Source organism: Choristoneura fumiferana, chromosome 7 (assembly GCF_025370935.1).
Source record: "Choristoneura fumiferana chromosome 7, NRCan_CFum_1, whole genome shotgun sequence".
NCBI classification, from domain to species: Eukaryota; Metazoa; Arthropoda; class Insecta; order Lepidoptera; family Tortricidae; genus Choristoneura; species Choristoneura fumiferana.
The window spans coordinates 11,143,120-11,164,228 of record NC_133478.1 but is presented as its reverse complement, the minus strand read 5'-3'; the positions used below and the strand labels follow the sequence as shown (position 1 = coordinate 11,164,228).

Here is a 21,109-nt window from a genome sequence, read left to right as displayed (position 1 = left end):
AATTTTCACATATCTTGTATATATTTGCAGGCTATTCGTACGATCCGGACTGTATGTACATCAACGGGTCGGGGCGAGACTACTACGAATTTTACATCCAGCTCAACCGCTGCGGTACTCTCGGACGCAATAGCCAGCAGGACGATACTAGGAAACATCCCACTGTTAGTATAACAGTTTAAATAATGGCCCATTAGTTTGGTGCAAAAAATTGCCAGTTGCCACAACCACTTCGGTGTTACTCCGCAACTACACGTGAAATACATGTAAAATCCTAGTCCACTAACCGCTTTGACATAAAGATAAATACTGATATATGATGGCTGACTCAATCCTACTCAGAAAATATTCGTTTAACATATTATTAGACTTATTCTTTTTGAGGGGAGAGTTTTTGTTAATATATATGAATAAGCGATGAATTATGAAGGGATTTTTGTCATCTGAAACCTTTTGGTTAAAAAAATTCAGAGGGGCTTGGAATTCAATTTTAGTCCGCCGAATATTTAATAGTAAGGTATATGAATGTTCGATTAACAAAACTCATGCACAGCGATCTGTCTTTCCGGCGATACTGTGGCATTTAGAGTTACAATGTGGAGGCATATAGGTACATATATAAAATATATGTGGCATGAGTTTCACTTTAATGTTTTCGTGCCAATGGCTACAAACCCATGTTTTATGATATAGGATGTGTTCTCAAGCTATTGTTTGATGTTGGTTTATTATTTTTTAGAAAAATCTGATGTGGAATACGATAACAGTTCAATACAATCCACTAATTGAAGAAGAACTTGACGAGCATTTCAAGGTTACATGTGAATACGGATACGACTTTTGGAAGACAGTCACTTTCCCATTTTTGGACGTCGAGTAAGTTGTTTTTCTCTTTAAGTTTTACTGCTCTTATTCGTAAGCCCGTTGATGTCTACGGTTCACTGACCAGAGACCGGGTGACAATAGTAGATTGTACAACAAGAGCATAAAACGAGCCATTTTACCCAAGACGTTAATATAGCCACCCGAGCCGGTATGGCAAGGGTGGATAGACAAGTCGAGGGGAAAATGGGTTTAATGCTCGAGTTTTATACTTTGCTTTTCACTTCGATGCCGAGGAAACGAAATAGCAACAGTGGAAACAATTTGTTCACTTAAGTACTATGTACATTTTATTTTTCATGCATTACTATATAATTATAATTTTTTAGTTTTATTGATTTATTTGATTGATTTTTTATTTTAGACAAATTAAAAATTATGAAAAAAATATATATAAACTTCTTTGTTTGTGGCCGTTGACACCTGATTACCTTGGTCTTAGACGAAGATTTTATTTTATGCACTAGTGCATAAAAAGTCATTTTATGTCGCCTAGACCCAGCATAAACACGAACTTTACGAGCATGAGAAGTGAAAAAAATATTTTTCTATTAGTATAAGGAGGAACGAGCTTCACGAGCTTTGCGGTGAAGGAAAACATCGTGAGGAAACCTGCACAAACCTGCGAAGCAATTCAATGGTGCGTGTGAAGTTCCCAATCCGCACTGGGCCCGCGTGGGAACTATGGCCCAAGCCCTCTTGTTCTGAGAGGAGGCCTCTGCCCAGCAGTGGGACGTATATAGGCTGGGATAAGGAGGATAGGTAGATTTGTATGGACACTGGCCCTGGAATCAATAAAAATAAGCGATATACCAAGGGAAAGTTTTTTTTTTGCATGTATAGGCATAGGCACTGACCTCAAAAAATAGTTGACATTATTTACTTTAGATTTTTTAAAAGATAAAACTTTTCTATCTTTTTAATTAGGCACAGTTTTGAAGTCACTTTGATTTTTTAATGATTTCTTTTTGTTACCGTAGAGTGGCGACGGGCAACCCAGTGGTGTTCACGTTGCAACCCCCAGAGTGCTACATGGAGATCCGAGCGGGCTACGGCGCGAGCGGCGCGCGTGTTTCGGGCCCTGTGCGCGTCGGGGACCCACTCACGCTGCTCATTTATATGCGGAGCTCCTATGGTACGTGTTCTTACTGCCTTTATGTGTGTGGCGAAAGGTAACCCGGTGGCGTTAACGATGGAGAACCCAATGGGTTGTCGGAGACCCACTTATGCTACTCATCGCTGCGGAGCTCCTACGGTGTGTGTAAGGACAGTGGCGGAGCTATCGTAGGGCCAGGTAGCGCAGTGCACCAGGGCCCTGGAGCTCAATGGGCCCTCTAACCTAAACTTTGAAAAGAGAGGAGCATAAAAGAATAAGTTCAGCTCACTCTATCCTATTCTTATTCCTCTCTATAATTTTGAAGGCCAATATAAGTTCAAGCTGTTTATGTGGAAAGAGGGGGTGAGGCCCAATTCTTTATCTATGCACTGGGGCCCTTGTCCACCTAGCTACGCCACTGTATAGAGATATATGTATACAGTAGATTCTATGCTTGTGGCAGGAATCATAGAACTAAGAGAATATTCCAAGAGCTGGTAGAGATTTGAGTATTATATTTAATTATAAAAAACCTCAAAATAAATTATAACAATTTAGTGCAGCATGGTGATCTCACGTCAAATTCCCTCTCAGTTCGATCAGTAAAAGTTAGTTAATTAGAGTTAACGGCATGTCTGAAATTGTTCGAGGCAATGACCTGGGCTATATTTTATTAAGCTGGGATGTCTGCGTGGCACGCGATGCAAGCCGTTAAACCAGGGCCCTTATTAAACGGTCTACGTTATTGGCATGGGTATGTCGGCGGCCGATCGTAAAATCACGAAATTCCTAGGCATATCGTGAAATGGCGCCATTTCATGAAATGGCTAAGGGACATCCGCCATATCGTTCAAAACTCACCGTTTAACGATTTGCCTAGTGATGTTTAGGCAGATCATGAAATTCCTAGGCATATCATGAAACGCGCCATTTCATGATTTGGCCAGCTTAGGCAGATCATGAAATTCCTAGGCATACCAAGAAACGCCGCCATATCGGTTCTGGCATTTCGCCGGGCGCTGCCGCGGCACGCTCGCTTCGCTCGCTCGGCTCGTGCGTTGTGATCACAATTCAGGGTGACACTCTTTCCCGGCCCGGATAACACCGACATGGAAAACTCGCCCCGTTTTTTGGCTTACAATTTAGACTTGGCTTCCCGCCCTTTCTGTTGGTGTCGGTAAATTCAGAGGTTTACTCTTGGTAGCCACCAAAGCGGTCTACATTCCCAGCATCTACGAGCTACGGAGTTATATACCCTCATGTTAACTCTCATGCCCTCCTCTTAAAGATGTGAAGGTGACCACGCCCTGCAATGAAGAGAGAAAACTTTTGCCTGTCGCTGGTAGTCGTGGCATGGCCGTTATGCGTAATTCTTGTTCACTGTCTTTGAAGAACACACATTATGGCTCCCTGCAACGAGCAACTTTAAGGGATCAGTCCTTTAGGTTTTATAATCTTATTCAAATGTTGTTGTCTTATTCAATTGTTGTTTTCAGACGGCTTCGACATCGTGGTGAACGACTGCTTCGCACATAACGGGGCCACCAAGCGCATACAACTCATCGATGAGCACGGGTATGTTCGATATTATTTTAAAAACAAGCCAAACAAATAGATACAGAGCCCTAAGTTGTATCGATTTTGAAATGGAATGGAAGACGATGGGAGTGAATTCCGTTCCTTACCAGAAACAATAATTATATGAAGAAGTGATTGTTCGATAAATTGATTGTTTTCTGTAGCTCTTAAAAAATTTGGTGTGTATTGTATTTGATGTAGAACAACAACGTAGGGACGAAACATCATCAGATGCTTGGATGGCCGAGCCACTCCACGACATCGTATGCTCACGAATGCCGTACAAAAGCCCACAAACTCTTATTAGTTTCGTGTCCAAACCGAAACTCCAATTTTCCGCCGAAATACGCCAAATTCGAAACCGAATGGTTGGTCGTACACTAGTCATCATCATCATCATCATTATATTAGCCGAAGGACGTCCACGTTGGACATAGGCCGCCCACATCGACCTCCAGTTGCTTTGGTTGGAAGCGGCCTGCATTCAAAGTCAAAGTCAAAGTCAAAATATCTTTATTCAATTTAGGCTATAACAAGCACTTATGAATGTCAAAAAAAATCTACCACCGGTTCGGAAAAACCTCTGCTGAGAAGAATCCGGCAAGAAACTCAACGAGGTTCATTCACCATGAACAGGCAGCTTTAACCAGATCATCCGTCCATCTCGTTGGTGGACATCCTACACAGCGTCGTAGACTCGTATTGATAAGTACTGTTGAATACTTTTGCTATTACAGTTGCCCAGTGGACGACAAGCTGATCTCTCGGTTCCGCGGTTCGTGGTCGGAGGCGGGCGTGTTCGAGACGCAGGTGTTCGCCTACATGAAGACGTTCCGCTTCACCGGCTCGCCCGCGCTCTACATAGAGTGCGACGTGCGAATGTGCCACGGCCGCTGCCCGGTCAGTACAACCCTATATCATCATTATTAGACAGAATCATGGTTGAAGACAGAGGGGCTAGGTACTATATACGAGATTCGAAAATTGAAGTTCGTATCATACCTACACCCTCCGCCGCTTTCACTCGTTTTAAAATTTCAATGTTTTTGGGTGCATTTCTTACTGTTTCACGCTAAGACGGCTGGCTAGGTTTGGATGAAATTTATTAGGTAATTAGATACCTGAATCTTGTGAATTGCACATACGATTACTTACTTTTTATCCCGATATTCCCACGGGATTAGTGTGTCTGCCTGTAAAATTCCAAAATTTCAACAGCTTAATTTTCACGTGAAACGTACGTAAATAAAGACCGCGGTGTAGGTAGGTATAATTTTCAAAGATTCCATAGGAATTTAGTAAACTTCTTTAATTTGAATTCAATTGCCCAGATACAATTTCATGCGAGCGAAGCCATAACTCATACATAACCCTAACGTTTGGATTGTGGCGATCCAATCAGCACTGACTAAAGATTTAGAAGTTTAGACGCCGCGCTGAAATGTGTTAACTCACTTCATGACAGAAAGTAGAGACAGAAAGAGATGGCACTATCTCAGTACGGCGTCGTAGCGTCTAATGTTACTAGGTACACTTTTTAGCTGTGAAGGCATATCTAAACTAAATCTTTGGCTCTGACCTTTATTTTGACCAGTAGTATTGTTCCTTTCAGTCGCAACCGTGCCACTGGCGCAACATGAAGTCCGTCCGGCGGCGATCCGCCGAGCTGCCGGCGCCGACGCCGACGCCGCGCCTCTCCGAGAACATCTCGCTGTTCCAGTCGCTGAGGGTACTGCAGGAAGGCGAAGAAGACAGCGAGCTAGCTTCCAACACCAGTGAGTTATCCGTATTATCCCAGTTACTACCAACTATGACTATGCTACTTGCGCAACATTGAAAACGATGGGGACTGATCCGGGATCAAATTAGGTACCCACATTCATTATGTTGGTCAAATGTTAAGTACCTACCTAGTTTATATTATATGATAAGTTTGATAGGTTAAAACATGAAAACTGAGCGCGTCTCGCTATCAAACGTAGCAGTTTGGCGAGAATATATAATGTATAGTACCCTAAGTTGTAATTTGAATATATAAATAAATAAATAAAATGAAAAATCCTACTAATATTTATTATGAATGCGAAAGTTTGTGAGTAGGTATGTGTGTGTGTGTGTGTGTGTGTGTATGTTTGTTACTCCTTCACGCTAAAACGGCTGGACGGATTTGAATGAAATTTGGTACGTAGGACGCCTGGAATAAAACATAGGCTATTTTTAATCCCGATATTCCCACGGGATTGGGGATAAATCTCAAAATTGCGACCGCTGGGTTTAGAATCATTAAATTGGGCAATGTTGTTTTTAGTGCAACGTCAATGAAGACTTCAATAATACTTGTCGTAAGTAGGTATATGTATAATGCGTGTCTGAGACGTTCTTGGCCGGTTTGTTTTCTAAATTCATTCTTCTTATAGTTGTCATCTTTATTAACGGACTATCCGCCTGTCATCTCAATATTATGATTCCCTGAATGATCTTCCATATTCTTCAGGCGCTACCAAACAGGCCGAAGCCTGTAAGTAACCACATTCTTTCAAATTTCTAATGCGAATTCTTCTTCCAGGTCCAAAAGAAGGCCAGACGTGTATGAAAACATCAGCGCTCTCAGCTATGGTGGTGTCCTGCGGGGTACTAGTGGCAGCACTAGTGGGAGCTCTCCTTGTTGCTGCGAGGGGTTGGAAGAGGAGGGAGGGCAGAACGCCCCACCACGCTTACGTGCCGCATAAGGGACGGATAAAATAAGTACCTAGCTTAGATTAGTTAGTTAGATACTACGGAAGGTACGAGACTTTTCCGGATGGTTCATTCACAAAGATAGATTTAACTGTAATTCATTTTGCCACGTTTATTTTTGAAACGATATAAAGAAGCTAGCATTTAAACGCGGCTATGTATATTAATAACGTATGTAATTTTTATCTAAAAAAAACACAGATGCCCTAGCAGTGGTTTTTAACCAGTGGTCCGCGGACCGCTGGTGGCAGTGGTTCGTGGCAAGGCAAATAAAACAAAATGGTCCTTCATCTAATCACTGAAAGGTTACGTTACGAACCATTACCCTAGCTAGACTAGACAATGGTTATGGTGGACCACATAAGTACTAGAAAAAAAAAAAACTAAGAACTGCTGCTTAGAATATCAGTGGCAGAATAAGCTCGTTCGGGATCCGGGCGGCAAAGCTGAATGGGACCCCACAATATTAGAAGTTGATGTACTTAAACATATTTTTAGTCATGTTCAGGAATCAGAACTTTATCAAGAGAATTTGCGGAGATTTGATTTGATATGAAATCTTTTTTATCGGTTATGAAATGCAATTTTATACTTATTCAGTTAAAACGGCTTAGGACCAATTTCAGTTCAAACAAGCGGCATGGATGTCAAATTAACATAAGCTGCAATGAGATCCGACCTTTTGTTTATGCTTTTACTATACCATAAAGAGATACAAAGGCGTCAATGTTCTGTTTATTACACCGACAGCTACATTATGATAAATATGTATTTCCAACGATTTCTACGATCTGATGACACAAACTTTTATGTATAACGATACTTAATAACTAGTACTTTAATTAAAATATACTCAGTAGATTAAGTTAAAATGACGAATTGAGAGGATCTATATTTTTTATCTAAAATATACCTCCTTCTGTTTGTCTTTATTAAGTTCTAGTTATATAAACCCGATTTCTCTCAGTAAATATTGTGATATGCATAATACCTATTGGCATATAGGTCTTAGGCTAAGTTAAATTGCTTCCTAGATCTATTTATCATTATTTATAAATAATTTATATGAAACTTATTTAAAAATTGTAAATATTAATTTAAGTTTTACTTTTAGATATTCTTTACAATTTTGTACTATTTACTTAGCTGTAAACTGTAAAATGGAAATTAAAAATAAGCCTACTTAATTTAGTTTTTGAATCACCCAGTTTCAATTTAGGTATTAATATACAATTGAAATGAAATAAAACAACCTTTCAACAACACAAAGTATACTTATAAAATAAAGTAAGTATCTTGATTTACAATAAAAACAACTAAACACTGAATACACACAGGTAATAAATTCACAATAACGCTATTCGTTGCATTAAACGGTATAAAACATAAAACAATGATTTTAAATAAAGACGTATAAATATAAAAAATACTGTCATGATTTGTTCATAGTTAATTCACACATTACTGTTTAGTGGGTTTCTCTGCGTTGAAACAAGTAAAGAGTGACGTAGACTTTTACGATCTCGAGTCCATTCTCAAACTTTTGGATTTAAAGTTACGAGAAAAAGGAATTAGGTAGGCATTTATGTACTGCATGGTAGGTAAGAACACACCTCGGGTGTTGGCTCTCTTTAGACCCACGTAGATTTACTATCGAGCGTGAACCAAAATGGCAAATTGCACTAATGTGCGTAAATATCTAGTAAATTTACAAAACTATAGTTCATCTCATGAATCGGTTTTCCTCACTAAGCATGCTTATAAATACATATATTGTTTCTCTCACGATTTAATCGACCTCATGCGAATTTTGAAACATTTACCAACCAAAATAATACTTAACCCTTTGGATATTTTACATAGAATTGGCTACATTGCGGGTAGTTTCTGTATAGCATCTTCCAGGTATTTAATGGCACCATCTAGAATTTGTACTTCGCACTCCTTCAGCAATTTGATATTTTTACTGTAAAAGAAATAAGAGATCATTTAGAATAACAAATCTAATGAGGGCTACCGTTTTCGCGCTCACCAGTTGGCGCCACTGTAGACAAAGGTCCTACCTGAAGTATAGTGGTCACTTACTTGGTTATTACGGACGCGAAAACAAAATTAATTATATTTATTTAAATCATATTTAATACCTTAAAACCGTACCATGTAAATATCGATCATGCCACAGTGTTGCGTAGTCCTGTCTCGTTCGGAAAAAAAGAGAGGACAAAGGTTTCCGAAAGACAAAACTGTCTCAGACATTCATTGCCCCGTAACGCATATTTGCCATAATTAAAGAGACGGCATCACACTTATCTGTCAGATAAATTTAATCAATGGATGGTGAAACAGGGGGTGAGGCTAAATAAGATACTTAGAAAAAAATTGCAACTAGTCCTTTCGTTGCCATAATAATCACGGAGGGATAATGACGTTAGATACGAGCGGTCAAAACGCTCCAATGTTCAACTGTGGCCGACTGCCTCGACACTAAATATTTGCCTCCGTCCATACCAATAACTCGGTTTTAAAAAAAATTATACTCTTAGCATTCTACTAACCTGTGCAAAGTCTGTGACTCTGTAGTATCCCCCTTTTTGTACGAAGCTCTGAGCAACCCGCAGCGGGTAAGTAAGTAGGTGTAAGCGCGGCGATCAATCGCGCTGCCTACCGCCTCCGCGCTACTTGCCTCCGTCGACACCAAGTCTCCTGGCAAACCGTGGCTCGACCATTTCGATAACTCCTCTGAAATATATTTAGTTTTCTTGTTTAGGGTAATTTTTTACTTCCTGACATAACATAGAAACCTCTCGCAGTCACGCTGCTTTTTCCCGCAACCTTGATTCAGCGAATGTCTGTCTTTTTGTGATATGTGATTGGCTGACTGCCACACTTTTCCATTTCAACGGAAACGCACTTAAAACTAACAGGATAACAAAACAACAATAATAAGTGACTGAAAATGAAGTTTAAATATTCCATTACATTCATAGATAGTTACAAGTGAAGCTAAATAATATAAGCGTGTTAAAGATGCAATACTCGTAATACCCCGTTTTGAAATTCGGTACTTCAGGGGATAAATGCCCGCCCAATTAAAAATACGACGTACCTAATATACGACCATGGCCCGATTGCATAACAAAGTACAAGGTAATAGTATTAGCGATTTTGTATTGAAATTCACTAATACTAACTACTTGTAACTTTTTATGCAATTGGGTCCATATCTTCAACTGAAGTGGCGAAGATCGCTGACATTGCTGTACCTAGTTAAGCCACGCGTATTTTTATTATCATTCCAGACAGACATCGTACACGAAGATAGTACCGCAGCTTCAGGTTTATTCTATACTAGACTTTATCGGAGTATCGCGTAAATCGTTAGACAGATCCGGCTGTTGATTTGAGATTTCAGGGTATTACTAAATTTCCAAAAATTACATTGTGGATTTCATTATAATATAAACATTGAGGCACCCGCGCCAAATTTGGTCTTTAGAGCGCTTGAGATTTCAAGATTTTATTCTGATCCCGCGGGAATATCGAGGATTGTGTTGTAGTCCAGAAATCCATCTATCTACATACCAAATTTTATCAAAAATTGTTCTTGTTGTACCGTTTTAGTGTGAAGGAGTCAAAAACATACACACATACTGACAAACTCTCATTTACAATATTAACAGTATGATAGGATCCTAATTGCACCAAGCAAAACATACTAACCGTCATTCATTTTAAATATCCTAATAAACGCCAGTAGCTCAGCGCTGATAGGGCTGTCACCCAGATAGATGTTATAATGCGTGAAACCGGCTAGACCCAGTTTGGCGAGCAATGTCCTCTTGGATTCTCGCAGCGGATCGCTAGAGCTCACCCCTAGTGCTAGCGACAAGCTGTCATGCTGGTTTTTTGGATACACGAAACTGAAAAAAAAAGTTTTGTTTTGTGCAACAAGGAAGGAAAACGCTTTATTACCGCTAGTTATACATTGAGTTTAATTAAACAGAACTAGGTAATTGTAATTTTAATTCCCGGCAGGTGCATTGAACCAAACTTATTTATGAGTGGTACTACTTGGACTCTTTTTTTCAAGATTAAAATTGGATGCAAATCCTGCATTTTTAATGCAAACATAAAAAAAAGAGCCCAACTACTTTTCTTGCGTCAAAGACAATAGTTGTGTAAATATGCACTTTGATGAGGGGCAATTTTTGATGTCCAAAATGCCGTCACAATTTCCACATTTCACATATACAGTATTAAGTATTTTTTTATTAAAATCTTTGTATATACGATAATTGTCTTGTTACGGTGTAACAATTATCGAATTAAATATATTTAATAAATCTAGAAACATTACATAATCATCGGCTTACGTTAACAACATGTGGCGTAACAATTAATCTATTGGAAAGGTACATATTATATTATCTATTACTTCTATGTATTTATATAAAATACCATGCTCTTATTGATTCATCATCGCTTAGCCGATACTACTGGAGCTAGAAATGTTTAAATTTTGGCAGACATGTTCTTGAGGTCTACTGAAAAGGGATTTAGCGAAATGGCCACGGGAACAAAACGGATTTATATTGAATTTTATATTATTTATATATAATTAATTAAGTAGCTAAAATAGCAAAAAAGATTTTCCAGGATTTTCTATGATTTCCACGGGACAACGAACTAAGACGCTTTTTATACTGAATAGGATAACGTACTCGTACAAGCTAACCTACCCCCTACTGGAGCTAGAGACTGGAAATTAGAAAAAAAAAACTTTTTGAGGGTCTTAGAGGTGTCTAATTGCCGCGAGTTAGGGAATAAAAGGGAATTTTTAAAACTAACCGATCAGCAAAATACAGAAACTCGATATTTTGGCACATAAAAAAATCCATGATGGTCATAGAGGTACTTATTAAGAAGAATTATGCCTAAACTCCTGCGGGATAGGAAATAAATACTAAAAAACATAAAAAAATCTAAAAAAATATATATTTGACACATATTGCACCTCTGCACAAGCAAGGCCAGCAGATAAGCAAAGCCGCGCGCAAAAAGGAATATCATAATTTGTCTGTTTATTTGTTTGTTTTGTTTTATTTGTTGTTTGTGTGTTTGTTGTTCGTATGTTTTCACGGCTAATCCACTTGATTGATTTTGTTGAAAATGATATACTTACGCTCCTTTTATTTTTCAACTTTTTTTTCAAAATTTTTGATATTTCAACGCGGACGAAGTCGCGGCAAGAAAGCCAGATTTAAAATATAAGTATCCGGTGCGGTTAAACAAACTCAATGACATACAAATAAAGGCAAAAAGATTTAGGCAATTGCTCAACATAGAACATACATAGTGACTGAGAGATTTAATTATAAAGACAAAAGAAACAAAAAAAACAATCAAAATGTCCCTTTCTCCGCCGAATCATGAATCAAAGTCAAAGTCAAAATATCTTTATTCAATTTAGGCTATAACAAGCACTTATGAATGTCAAAAAAAAACTACCACCGGTTCGGAAAAACCTCTGCTGAGAAGAATCCGGCAAGAAACTCAACGAGGCATATATTTTTTTTAAACAGATTTACAATATTACTAAATGATATGTATACATCACAAGTATTTAACACAACTTCATTTTTGACACAGTAGGTTCGCTATTTGAAGGGATCTCTAATGCGGACCGGAATTATTTCCAAATATCCCTGTCCATGATATAATCATTAACTTTATAATACGCCTTTGATATTAATGTCTTCTTGACAATTGATCTGAATTTTGTATCTGTTTCATTTATAATATTTTTTGGAATTTTATTATAAAAACGTATGCAATTTCCCAGAAACGACTTTTTGGTTTTACGATTTTTCTTGGAATAGGTATCTATACCGAATTGGCCTGTAATACGAGCAAAAAATTAAAACATAGATCGTCCTCGTCAAACTGAACAACATTAGTTCAGCGACTTTTAAAAATAATGGAGTATTTGAAGTTTCCCTTTTTCATACAAATTAAATACTGCTATCAATGTACGCCATCCTAGAACACAACTGACGTCGACTGTTACGCTACAAACATCAAGCATTTTGCTTTACATTGCTTCTTCAAATAAACTTTGTGAAATAAAAATTAAAATACTAATTATTTTTAAAAGTCGCTGAACTAATTTTGTTCGGTTTGACGAGTATGATCTATGTTTTAATTATTTGCTCGTATTACAGGCCACACCCGGTATACTTATAAGCATGATGTTATAGTAAAGTATATTCTAATTTAAATTATTTACTTCCTACATTATTTTAATGTATGTTTAAGTTTCTATTTCACACGAAACCGCAAACTTTGTAAAAAGGAGAGAGAAATTTTCGGGTAAACCACACAAATTATGGATAATTCTAAAGAGTGACCGCCAATGATGAACATAAAAACGAACGCAAAATACTTATCTGTGACCTGCAAGATAGTTCTCATTTAGAGCAACTACGTAATCAACATTAATTCTCGGCGTACTGCAAAATCTCATTATCACGGCCTAGTGTTTTTCGCACAATGATTTTATTGACAAATATCCTATTATGTGATGCTTCTGCAATGACATAACGCATGTGCGTTACCTAAGCGTTGCATCATGCGTTGTTTCAGGAACAAACAAATCCGAACTTAATGAATGCACTCATTATTATAACAATGCCCTATTTATGGATAGGTACTGATTCGTTGTAAATCAATCAAAGCACTATCCACATATACACTACACACATACCAGCACATCACGCGAAACAATAAATTTAATATTTATAGTGGTAAAATTAATAGTGAGTTAAGGCTTTATAATCCAACTAGTTCTTGTCCATGACTAAGACCATTCCATTCCATTAAATATATCGATATGCGTGTAGTGGAAATGTCCACTGCTGCTACTGACAGTGGGCAAAGACCTGTCTGATGATTTCGGGTTCTGCCAACCATCATTAGCACTCAGAACAAATAAACACCTATACGTAACAGTAACAAATAAACACTTTTTGATTGTTGGATGCTAAATATCCATATCTAATCTAGTACCATTTCGGGCAACAACTTTACGCCTTTATCCATAAAAAAAATAGTTTTTTTTTCTAATATATATAATACGGTATGTGACTATTTTTTATATGTTTTATAATTTAAAACTTCACAATGCCTGTTATCAAATAGAGAAACAATTTTTAAGCTACTTTTACAAATAACAAAGTTATAAAGGTTTGAAATTCCAGATTAGACAGAGAAAGGCACACTGGCATGTGACGTCATACTTGCTGCATAGATAAAAGCGTTTGAGAAAGAGACAGGTATATAGATTTTTCAAAAAATCACTATAAATTCTATTTTCAACCGATTTAAGTTTTCTCTTCGCTGAACACTGTCTGTATATCTATATTTTCATAATAATATTAAGAATGGCAAATTCAGGAGTTGTCAAATACCGTATTAACGTAGGTACTGACCTGACCATTATTATACCTAATATATTCTTATTTGTTTAGAGACAAGGTCCATAAACACCCACTTTCTATAGCTGTAAAAGACCATTCCGAGACTAGTCGAAACATGCAATCGTTTATGATGCATTTTATGCACTTTCGCAATGTGCAATTAAACGACAAACTACATGCACGTATATATGTCGCAATATAGATAACAGTTAACATAAAAAATAACAAGCATCCTTGTTATAGTAAATTGAAGAGAAAGCGCAATATACCCTCAAACGAACTTTCTACAAAACAGCCTATAGTCTAATAATGGATTCGTTACGGCATGTAGATTATATATTTTTTAATATTTCGCGAAAGTAAATAAAAAAACCGTCCAAGTACGTGTCGGGCCATGCGTTATGTAGGATTTTGTGCTAATATTCGGCAAATATTCTGTATTTTATTTTATAGAAATAGAAATATTTATTGCATAAACTGTGAGGAGTGTACAAAGTTGACATGTGGTACAAAGCATCAACAGTTAAAACTTTTAACCGCCAATACGTTTTCATTCGTACGTGCCCGTATCGCCACCTATACCGAAACTATATGACATTTTGTCTTAATTATAAGACTGGGTAATTTTTGTCTTATAATTCAGACAATGGCGGTTAAAGGGTTAATCATCCATTACTCGTTGAGTTATTTATAAATCCTGCTGAGCATTTCCTTCTTAAATTCATTATAATAGACTGCCATTATGACTTTTCAAACCATGTTTACTTAGTTGAGGGGAGAGGTAACTTAGGTGGGGGGAAGGTATATTCTAAATCTAACAAAAAATAGCACATTCCAAACTTAATATTTCGCAAACAGATCGGAAAAATGGTGGCAAAATGGAGTATAACAACCTATCCAACGATACCACAGACTATCTAGAAAAGACAAGATTTTTTTTTCCGGTTTTTCCAATTAATTATTATCTGTTATAGTCGAGATTTCTTACCCGTTATGTAAGAACAGGTCTGCGTTGGATCTGGCCCCGTAGAATATGAAAATCTGTTCGTTCGGCTGGAAGTCACGGAGAGCGAAACATTCCCCGCGGTTTAGCTCCTTATTGAAATCTGTTGTGATCTGGAACGGTTGTTTTTTCACACATCAAAAAACAAAATGGCAGCAAAATTAACTCAAATTGTAATAAAAATAATATTATGTAATCAAAGAACCAACTCAGTATAAGATGACATGATAACTGATGGGCATTTTGGAATATCAGCGTTACCTTCTTGTGTTACCTTCATTATACCTACATTCTACTGAATTTGTTACTCTTTCACGTTAAAACGGCTGAACAGATTTTTATAAACTTTGGTATGTAGCTGGTGATGTATAGCCGGACCACGGGGGAGAAGACACATGCTACTTTATATTCCGCTATTTCTACGAGATCGGGATGTAGGACTTCATTCACTATTTTGAAAGTATTTCTCTCAATACATGATTTTACGAGTAGGTACAATGATTAAATAAATACGTATTTATAGCTACGTAAATTTTTTTAATGGAAAAAAATGTTATAGAAATTACCACGCCATGGTCATGGTTGCACATGTCCCAAAGCGGTATGAATGCTGTGGTGTTTGTGCTGGCCAACTCGAGGTTGTTCTGTCTCGTCATCACAGTAGACACCGCCCATCTGAAACAAAACAGTAATTAACTGTTACAATAAATCAGGACTTAAATCAAGACAATAAATCCTGGGATTACTTATAAGTAAGTAAGCAAGTTTTTCGATGAAATCTAATTTAAGAATAATTTAGAAAAAAAAGTAATGATGAATAAGTAATTAATGATGTTTTTGATCCATGATCTCGAACAAATCGGTAGGTATATTTTACGTAAAGGGAAAAGTTGCTTGTTGTCAATTTTGTCATTCATAACTTAATGAACACTTGTCTCATTAAAATTTGACGATATCAATTAAAGACATCAAAAGATCGTTATAAGGGGGACTGAAAAACAGCGTCTGTTTGCCAAGAGATTAAAGTCCGCAAGGCATACGCATAAGTTGTCTCGTCTACTGTTAAATAGTTTATAGCATTGTTTTACCTCATAGGTAATGCAAGCTATATGATGTAAAAATTATACCTTTTAAAATTAATCGGAATGTGAAATGACATAAAATAAGACACTTGAGCGACGACTCGGAACAGCTGTAATGTTTTTAATAGACGTCAAATAAGAGCCGTATTTAGATAAAAAATAATCAAAGCCACATAAAATTACATACATTTCAATGGCCACGAAGCGTCACGAACCATACCGTGCTTATATCCGTTTGCTAGCCGCCATTAAACAATGCCGTATACGATGAATTTCATCGATGATTGACGACGCTTTACCCAGAAGAGATAAAATTGTGTCCAAATAGGAAGTTACCAGTGGAATAGGAACCGCGCACGCAATATTGTAACGTTCGACGAAGCGACACATTGCAATTGCAAGAACAATAGTTTTAAAGAGAGAAACACGTTTATGACGCACTTCCTAACACTTTTATTCACTTAAGCTATAAATGGAAACAATGTCACAGGCCGACTGTTATCCACTTTCCGTATCCGAATTGTCTTGGCATCTGGCATGCATGTAGATCGGATAAAACAAAATGAATTATCTTAATGCGAGAGTTAACTAAGTCCTAGATGTAAAGAACTGGTTTTAAATTAATTTTCATTAATTCATTTTACAAATTAAACAGTGACAATATTTTACTGCATAAATATTACCACTTAGTAAAACTTAAGTTTCAACAAACAGTTTACATAACTTTTTAATACTAAAAGATGCGAGAAATCCGTTTTTGAGTTTCGTAATTGATACATTAATTTCCGGCCATAAAGCTAAAGTACCATACTTTTCGTTGCCGTCTTTTATTTTTACTTAGTTTATTGCAAAGGGAAAGCTGTATGCAGTAAGTTCAAGTAGCTTTCATCTCACATCCAGTAAAGCTGCATTTGTCAAACAATAGCAAAGCTATAATGGCTCTTACTTTCGTCTAATTACGTAAATATTTTTCACTTTTGTTTTGGCACACGCGTCTATTGTTGTCTCCATTACGCTCCCGTGAGATAACGACTGATAACGTCACATTATTGCAAACGCAATAATAATTTAAACTAATTATTCGGCAAGTAAATAAAGGCCCGAATAATGTATGAAAAATTACACTAGAACAAAACAGCGACAAAAATCTATAAACAGATTTTTTTTTACCGGACGAACATATTTGCTTTTCATAATACACTGAGCGGATTTTAATTTGTATACTTAGCTGTAATTCAATTGCTCCCGACGAGTATAAAATGCCTGGTAATAAATAAAGATGAAGCATGAAAAAGTGATTAATTGCGTAATTAAAAAAATCGGACGTCCTCTAAAATCCCAATACTCATCGCATTTACGGATGCAGTTACGGCGGTTATAACACCTCTTACGAAGTAAAAACTTAATAACAGATATTAAAGATTACCTGCAAAATACTTTGCTGTGGTTTAGGCATTCGAACGTAAGTGCTAGGAAATATGAAAGTAAATTACGGCTCAGAAAATTGCATCGTTACATAAGTATCTATTTCTTGCATAAATCTTGTGACAAACTTAAACGGAAAATACTTAGCGGATTCTTTACAAAATTCTTCCTGAGTTCATCTGCTTGCAATTTACAACAACAATGGAACATATGAAAGCGAAGAAAATGGTAAAAAGATCGCCACAGTGATTGCACATAACATGCATTTACAAAAAATAAAGTTAGGTAGGTATATTAAGGTGTATCTACCTTATAGTTATTGCTTTCATATTAACATTTTTCTTGATTAGGTAAGTGTGCACAAGTTATTACGTGGTTTTATTTTGCTACTACTATTTCACCCGCGATTTCGCCTGCTATAGGTCTGCCAAAAATTCGTTTATCGCTATTTCCCGGGAACTATTTATGCAATTTTCCGGGATAAAAACTACCTTATGGTCTCAAACTATAGCCAAATGTAATTTAAATCGATTCATGTGAGCGTGAATAGGTAACAGACAGATCGACAGTTATTTTTGCATTTTTGATATTAGTAAATGTGGATAAAAAAACCGACACAATGATCATTTTCATTTTTTTTACAAGCTTTTATTTAGTTTCTTTCACCTGTCCCGTTGTATGTCTGTGTCTGTCTGTCTGTAATCAAATCTTGCAAGTTAAATTCGACCAACTTCCAGTTGTCGGATTGACTTGAAATTTAGCTTATGTGAATTGCGTGTTAATACAATAATCTGGCAGTGATATTTTGGTAGTTCAGCCAGGATCGTCTCCACAGGACGGAACTCTTCAACGGTTAATGGCATCGACTTGAAATTTGGTACACAAATGTAGTTTGGGTGACAATATAAGTACAATCAACAAAAAGTACAGTCAGCAAAAAAGCTTTTATTAAAAATGAACTTTTTACCAAAAACTTATTAGGTCTAATTAGAAAAACAATAATGAAGAGCTTCATATGCCTACATCTAAACAAATCGCGCTACAGGAGGTGTTTTACCCGGGTTCCCTTTATCTTGCATATTTAATATCGATTCTTCGAATTACACTTCGCATAGCAGGTATCTCATATTTTTTTTTTAGCCGAATGATACTTTTGCATAATCATCAGTTTGCATAATTATCAGTCCGAATAATAGTCATTTCTCAGAATTTACATATCAGAACACTCAAATCGCCGAATATACTTTTGCAGAATATTAAATAGCAGAACATTAATAACGCCGATTATTATATGGCATAATGGCATAGCAAAATACTAGTTTGGACTATTGTATTTACACGGAATTTTAAATAGCGCTGACTTTAACATGGCGTAATGACATAGTTAAAGGAAGTAACCGTTACCATAAGCATGGGTTAAGGATAGAACTGCGGCGAAGTGCCAGAATCTTACTGCTGCCAATAAAGGTTAAGTTAATATAGAACTACAATTAAAACAACGCTGGTTTTAACGCTTCAGCATTATACTGAGCCAGTGTCAGATTCAAAACCGTAATGACACATAATTCTGGGCGACCGAGCTCCGCTCAGGCTAAAACTCGGTACCAAGCGTTTTCCCAGATATTAGACCAAGCTAGATCGATTTTTCATCCCCGAAAACTCCTACATACCAAATTTCATCGAAATCGTTGGAGCCGTTTCCGAGATCGTTTCGAAATACACATATTTATATATTATCTGCTTTTTATTATCTTTATGCAAAGTAATATAATGAGATATGTCTTTCTGTGTAGCAACTATTCGAACATATAAATATTATTCTCATCGATATTACGTGATGTTAATATTCGCCTTTAAAAAAATATGAGAAATGATAGTATGAGAAAAAATGTATGCCAAAAGTAATTCGGTGATATGATGATTCTGCGAAACAAAATTATGAGATTCGATTTTATGCAACATATTAGTAAACCGTTTTACCCATATTAACATGTTTCTTTCGTGTTCTTTCTTATACTTTTGATGGAGTCAAGGCATAATATTCTCCAGTTAAGACAATAAGATATGAGAACCAATCGTAAGAAAGCTATATATGTATTTAATTGAAGTAAATTAAAAAAACCATATTTTTATTTAGTTTTGTAAACTTTAAAGTGGGTTTTTATTCCCGAAAACAAAGAAAAGATATTAGTAATGTCTAGTCTACACTCTACAATGTAGAGTCTACATACATAATATGTAGAGTAAAATAAATAAGGGAAATGAGATGTAATTGAATTCATAGATGTAAAACTCCACAATCCTCATGCATTATACGTGTTTGGTTGTAATAATTTTTAATTTAATTTTAATTTTTAATTTAATGTAATGAAGACGTAGTTCGGTCAGCTGTTCACAAGTTAAGAAATCGAAATCTCTCACAATAAATTTTTAAACACGATGATTAAGCATTAATCCGCGTTACATAAACCCATTAGTCAGTAAAGTTAATTCAGATGTTCTATATCGATCGTACGTGATATTTACGTAACGAGCTTTTTCATCACACGAAGATCTCACTCAATAAACGATAATGTGGACTGAAAGTAAGAGCTAAGTGATGCGTGAGAACGTGGCACCACAATGACCCACCCACCCCGCTGTTCGCTGGTCGACTTTGCTATCTGAAGTCTCATCTTTATAATGTTATGTAAATCATAATGGTTTCCTGATTAGAACTCATGTTGAATTGTGAGACATTCTATTTTGAGGTTAAAAGTTTCACATGTTTTAGGCATTTGTATTCGATTGAAATCTGTGTACCTATCCCACGACAGGCAAAATGGAACTGGCACAAACCCAAAATGTCAAGTTTCCATGTTTAATTAGTCGTTCAGACCAGACCATAAAAAAATTGCTACATCTATTTATTTGTTTGTGATACATCATACCATTGTAAACAAGTCGATAAGCGAAACGATTTAATCATTATACACATTTTACATAACAAATAATGACACCCTAAATAAGACTGCATGGACGTCGTAACGGTTCGATACGCACGATGCCCAAAAAATGGACTGTGACATTCGTTGACGACTTTATAGTAAAGCGTATTGCGGCTCAAAAGCCCACTTCGGACTTCAATCGAAATATTTGGTTGCGCCTATTAGAAATGGTTGCGTAACGCGTATAATTTAGCGAAATATTGCTAGAAAACAGTTAAGAGAAATGACGGCGTGCAAGTAGGCGTGAACGTTGAAATGTTTAAGGTTGTCGCCACTAGGAAGAATAGTTTGAATAGATTTTTTCGTCGGGTAGGAATAATGAGGAAATAATGTAAAATTGTGCAAAAACTGTCTTCTTGCAATTAATAAGCGATGCGACACCGAATGTAGGTACCTATAATAGGTGCGTTTTATAACGAAATGAGTGGATGCAGTTCTCTGTTTTCTTTAAAGTACATGTAATACCGGGTCCACAAACAAAAAAAAAACGCACAGGAAAAAGACGTGCGATAAACGAATTCTTCGTAGATTAAGGCGCGCGCAACAGCTCGAAAATAAATGGTACATGATTACTGTGCCCTGTGTGTCAGCCCCGCATAAAATGTCCTACACACGCTTCTTAACGCTTACGATTATCATTCTAGTTAGAGATCTTAAGTAATTGACACTTGACAGCTTTTCCTACAACTGCAATGTTAAACGTGATACGATGCTCACACGATTTATTTTTTTTGTTTCTGACAATGACAATACATGTAAAGTGTAACACAATTTTTATTACCTACCTACCTTAGGAAATTGGCCGAGTCGAGTCCAATTAAGTCCAGGGGCTGTATTACCATAAT

General features: G+C 36.6%; 2 protein-coding genes across 2 annotated transcripts in view; one reads left to right on the top strand and one right to left on the bottom strand.

The window, feature by feature from the left end:
* Positions 1 to 7,391, top strand: part of LOC141429703 (uncharacterized) — a 40,508-nt gene extending 33,117 nt beyond the window's left edge. Inside the window, exons 7-13 of the mRNA XM_074090151.1 lie at positions 31 to 164; positions 740 to 876; positions 1,863 to 2,017; positions 3,475 to 3,553; positions 4,294 to 4,456; positions 5,169 to 5,331; positions 6,123 to 7,391. Coding sequence (XP_073946252.1) covers positions 31 to 164; positions 740 to 876; positions 1,863 to 2,017; positions 3,475 to 3,553; positions 4,294 to 4,456; positions 5,169 to 5,331; positions 6,123 to 6,301 — 1,010 coding nt within the window. The 3' untranslated portion in view covers positions 6,302 to 7,391. The remainder of the gene's footprint in view (positions 1 to 30; positions 165 to 739; positions 877 to 1,862; positions 2,018 to 3,474; positions 3,554 to 4,293; positions 4,457 to 5,168; positions 5,332 to 6,122) is intronic.
* A 174-nt stretch (positions 7,392 to 7,565) lies between these two features.
* Positions 7,566 to 21,109, bottom strand: part of Setd3 (SET domain containing 3) — a 32,088-nt gene continuing 18,544 nt past the window's right edge. The window contains exons 5-9 of the mRNA XM_074090150.1: positions 15,337 to 15,445; positions 14,756 to 14,883; positions 10,013 to 10,212; positions 8,848 to 9,031; positions 7,566 to 8,258 (exon numbers count right to left, since the gene is read on the bottom strand). Coding sequence (XP_073946251.1) covers positions 8,162 to 8,258; positions 8,848 to 9,031; positions 10,013 to 10,212; positions 14,756 to 14,883; positions 15,337 to 15,445 — 718 coding nt within the window. The 3' untranslated portion in view covers positions 7,566 to 8,161. The remainder of the gene's footprint in view (positions 8,259 to 8,847; positions 9,032 to 10,012; positions 10,213 to 14,755; positions 14,884 to 15,336; positions 15,446 to 21,109) is intronic.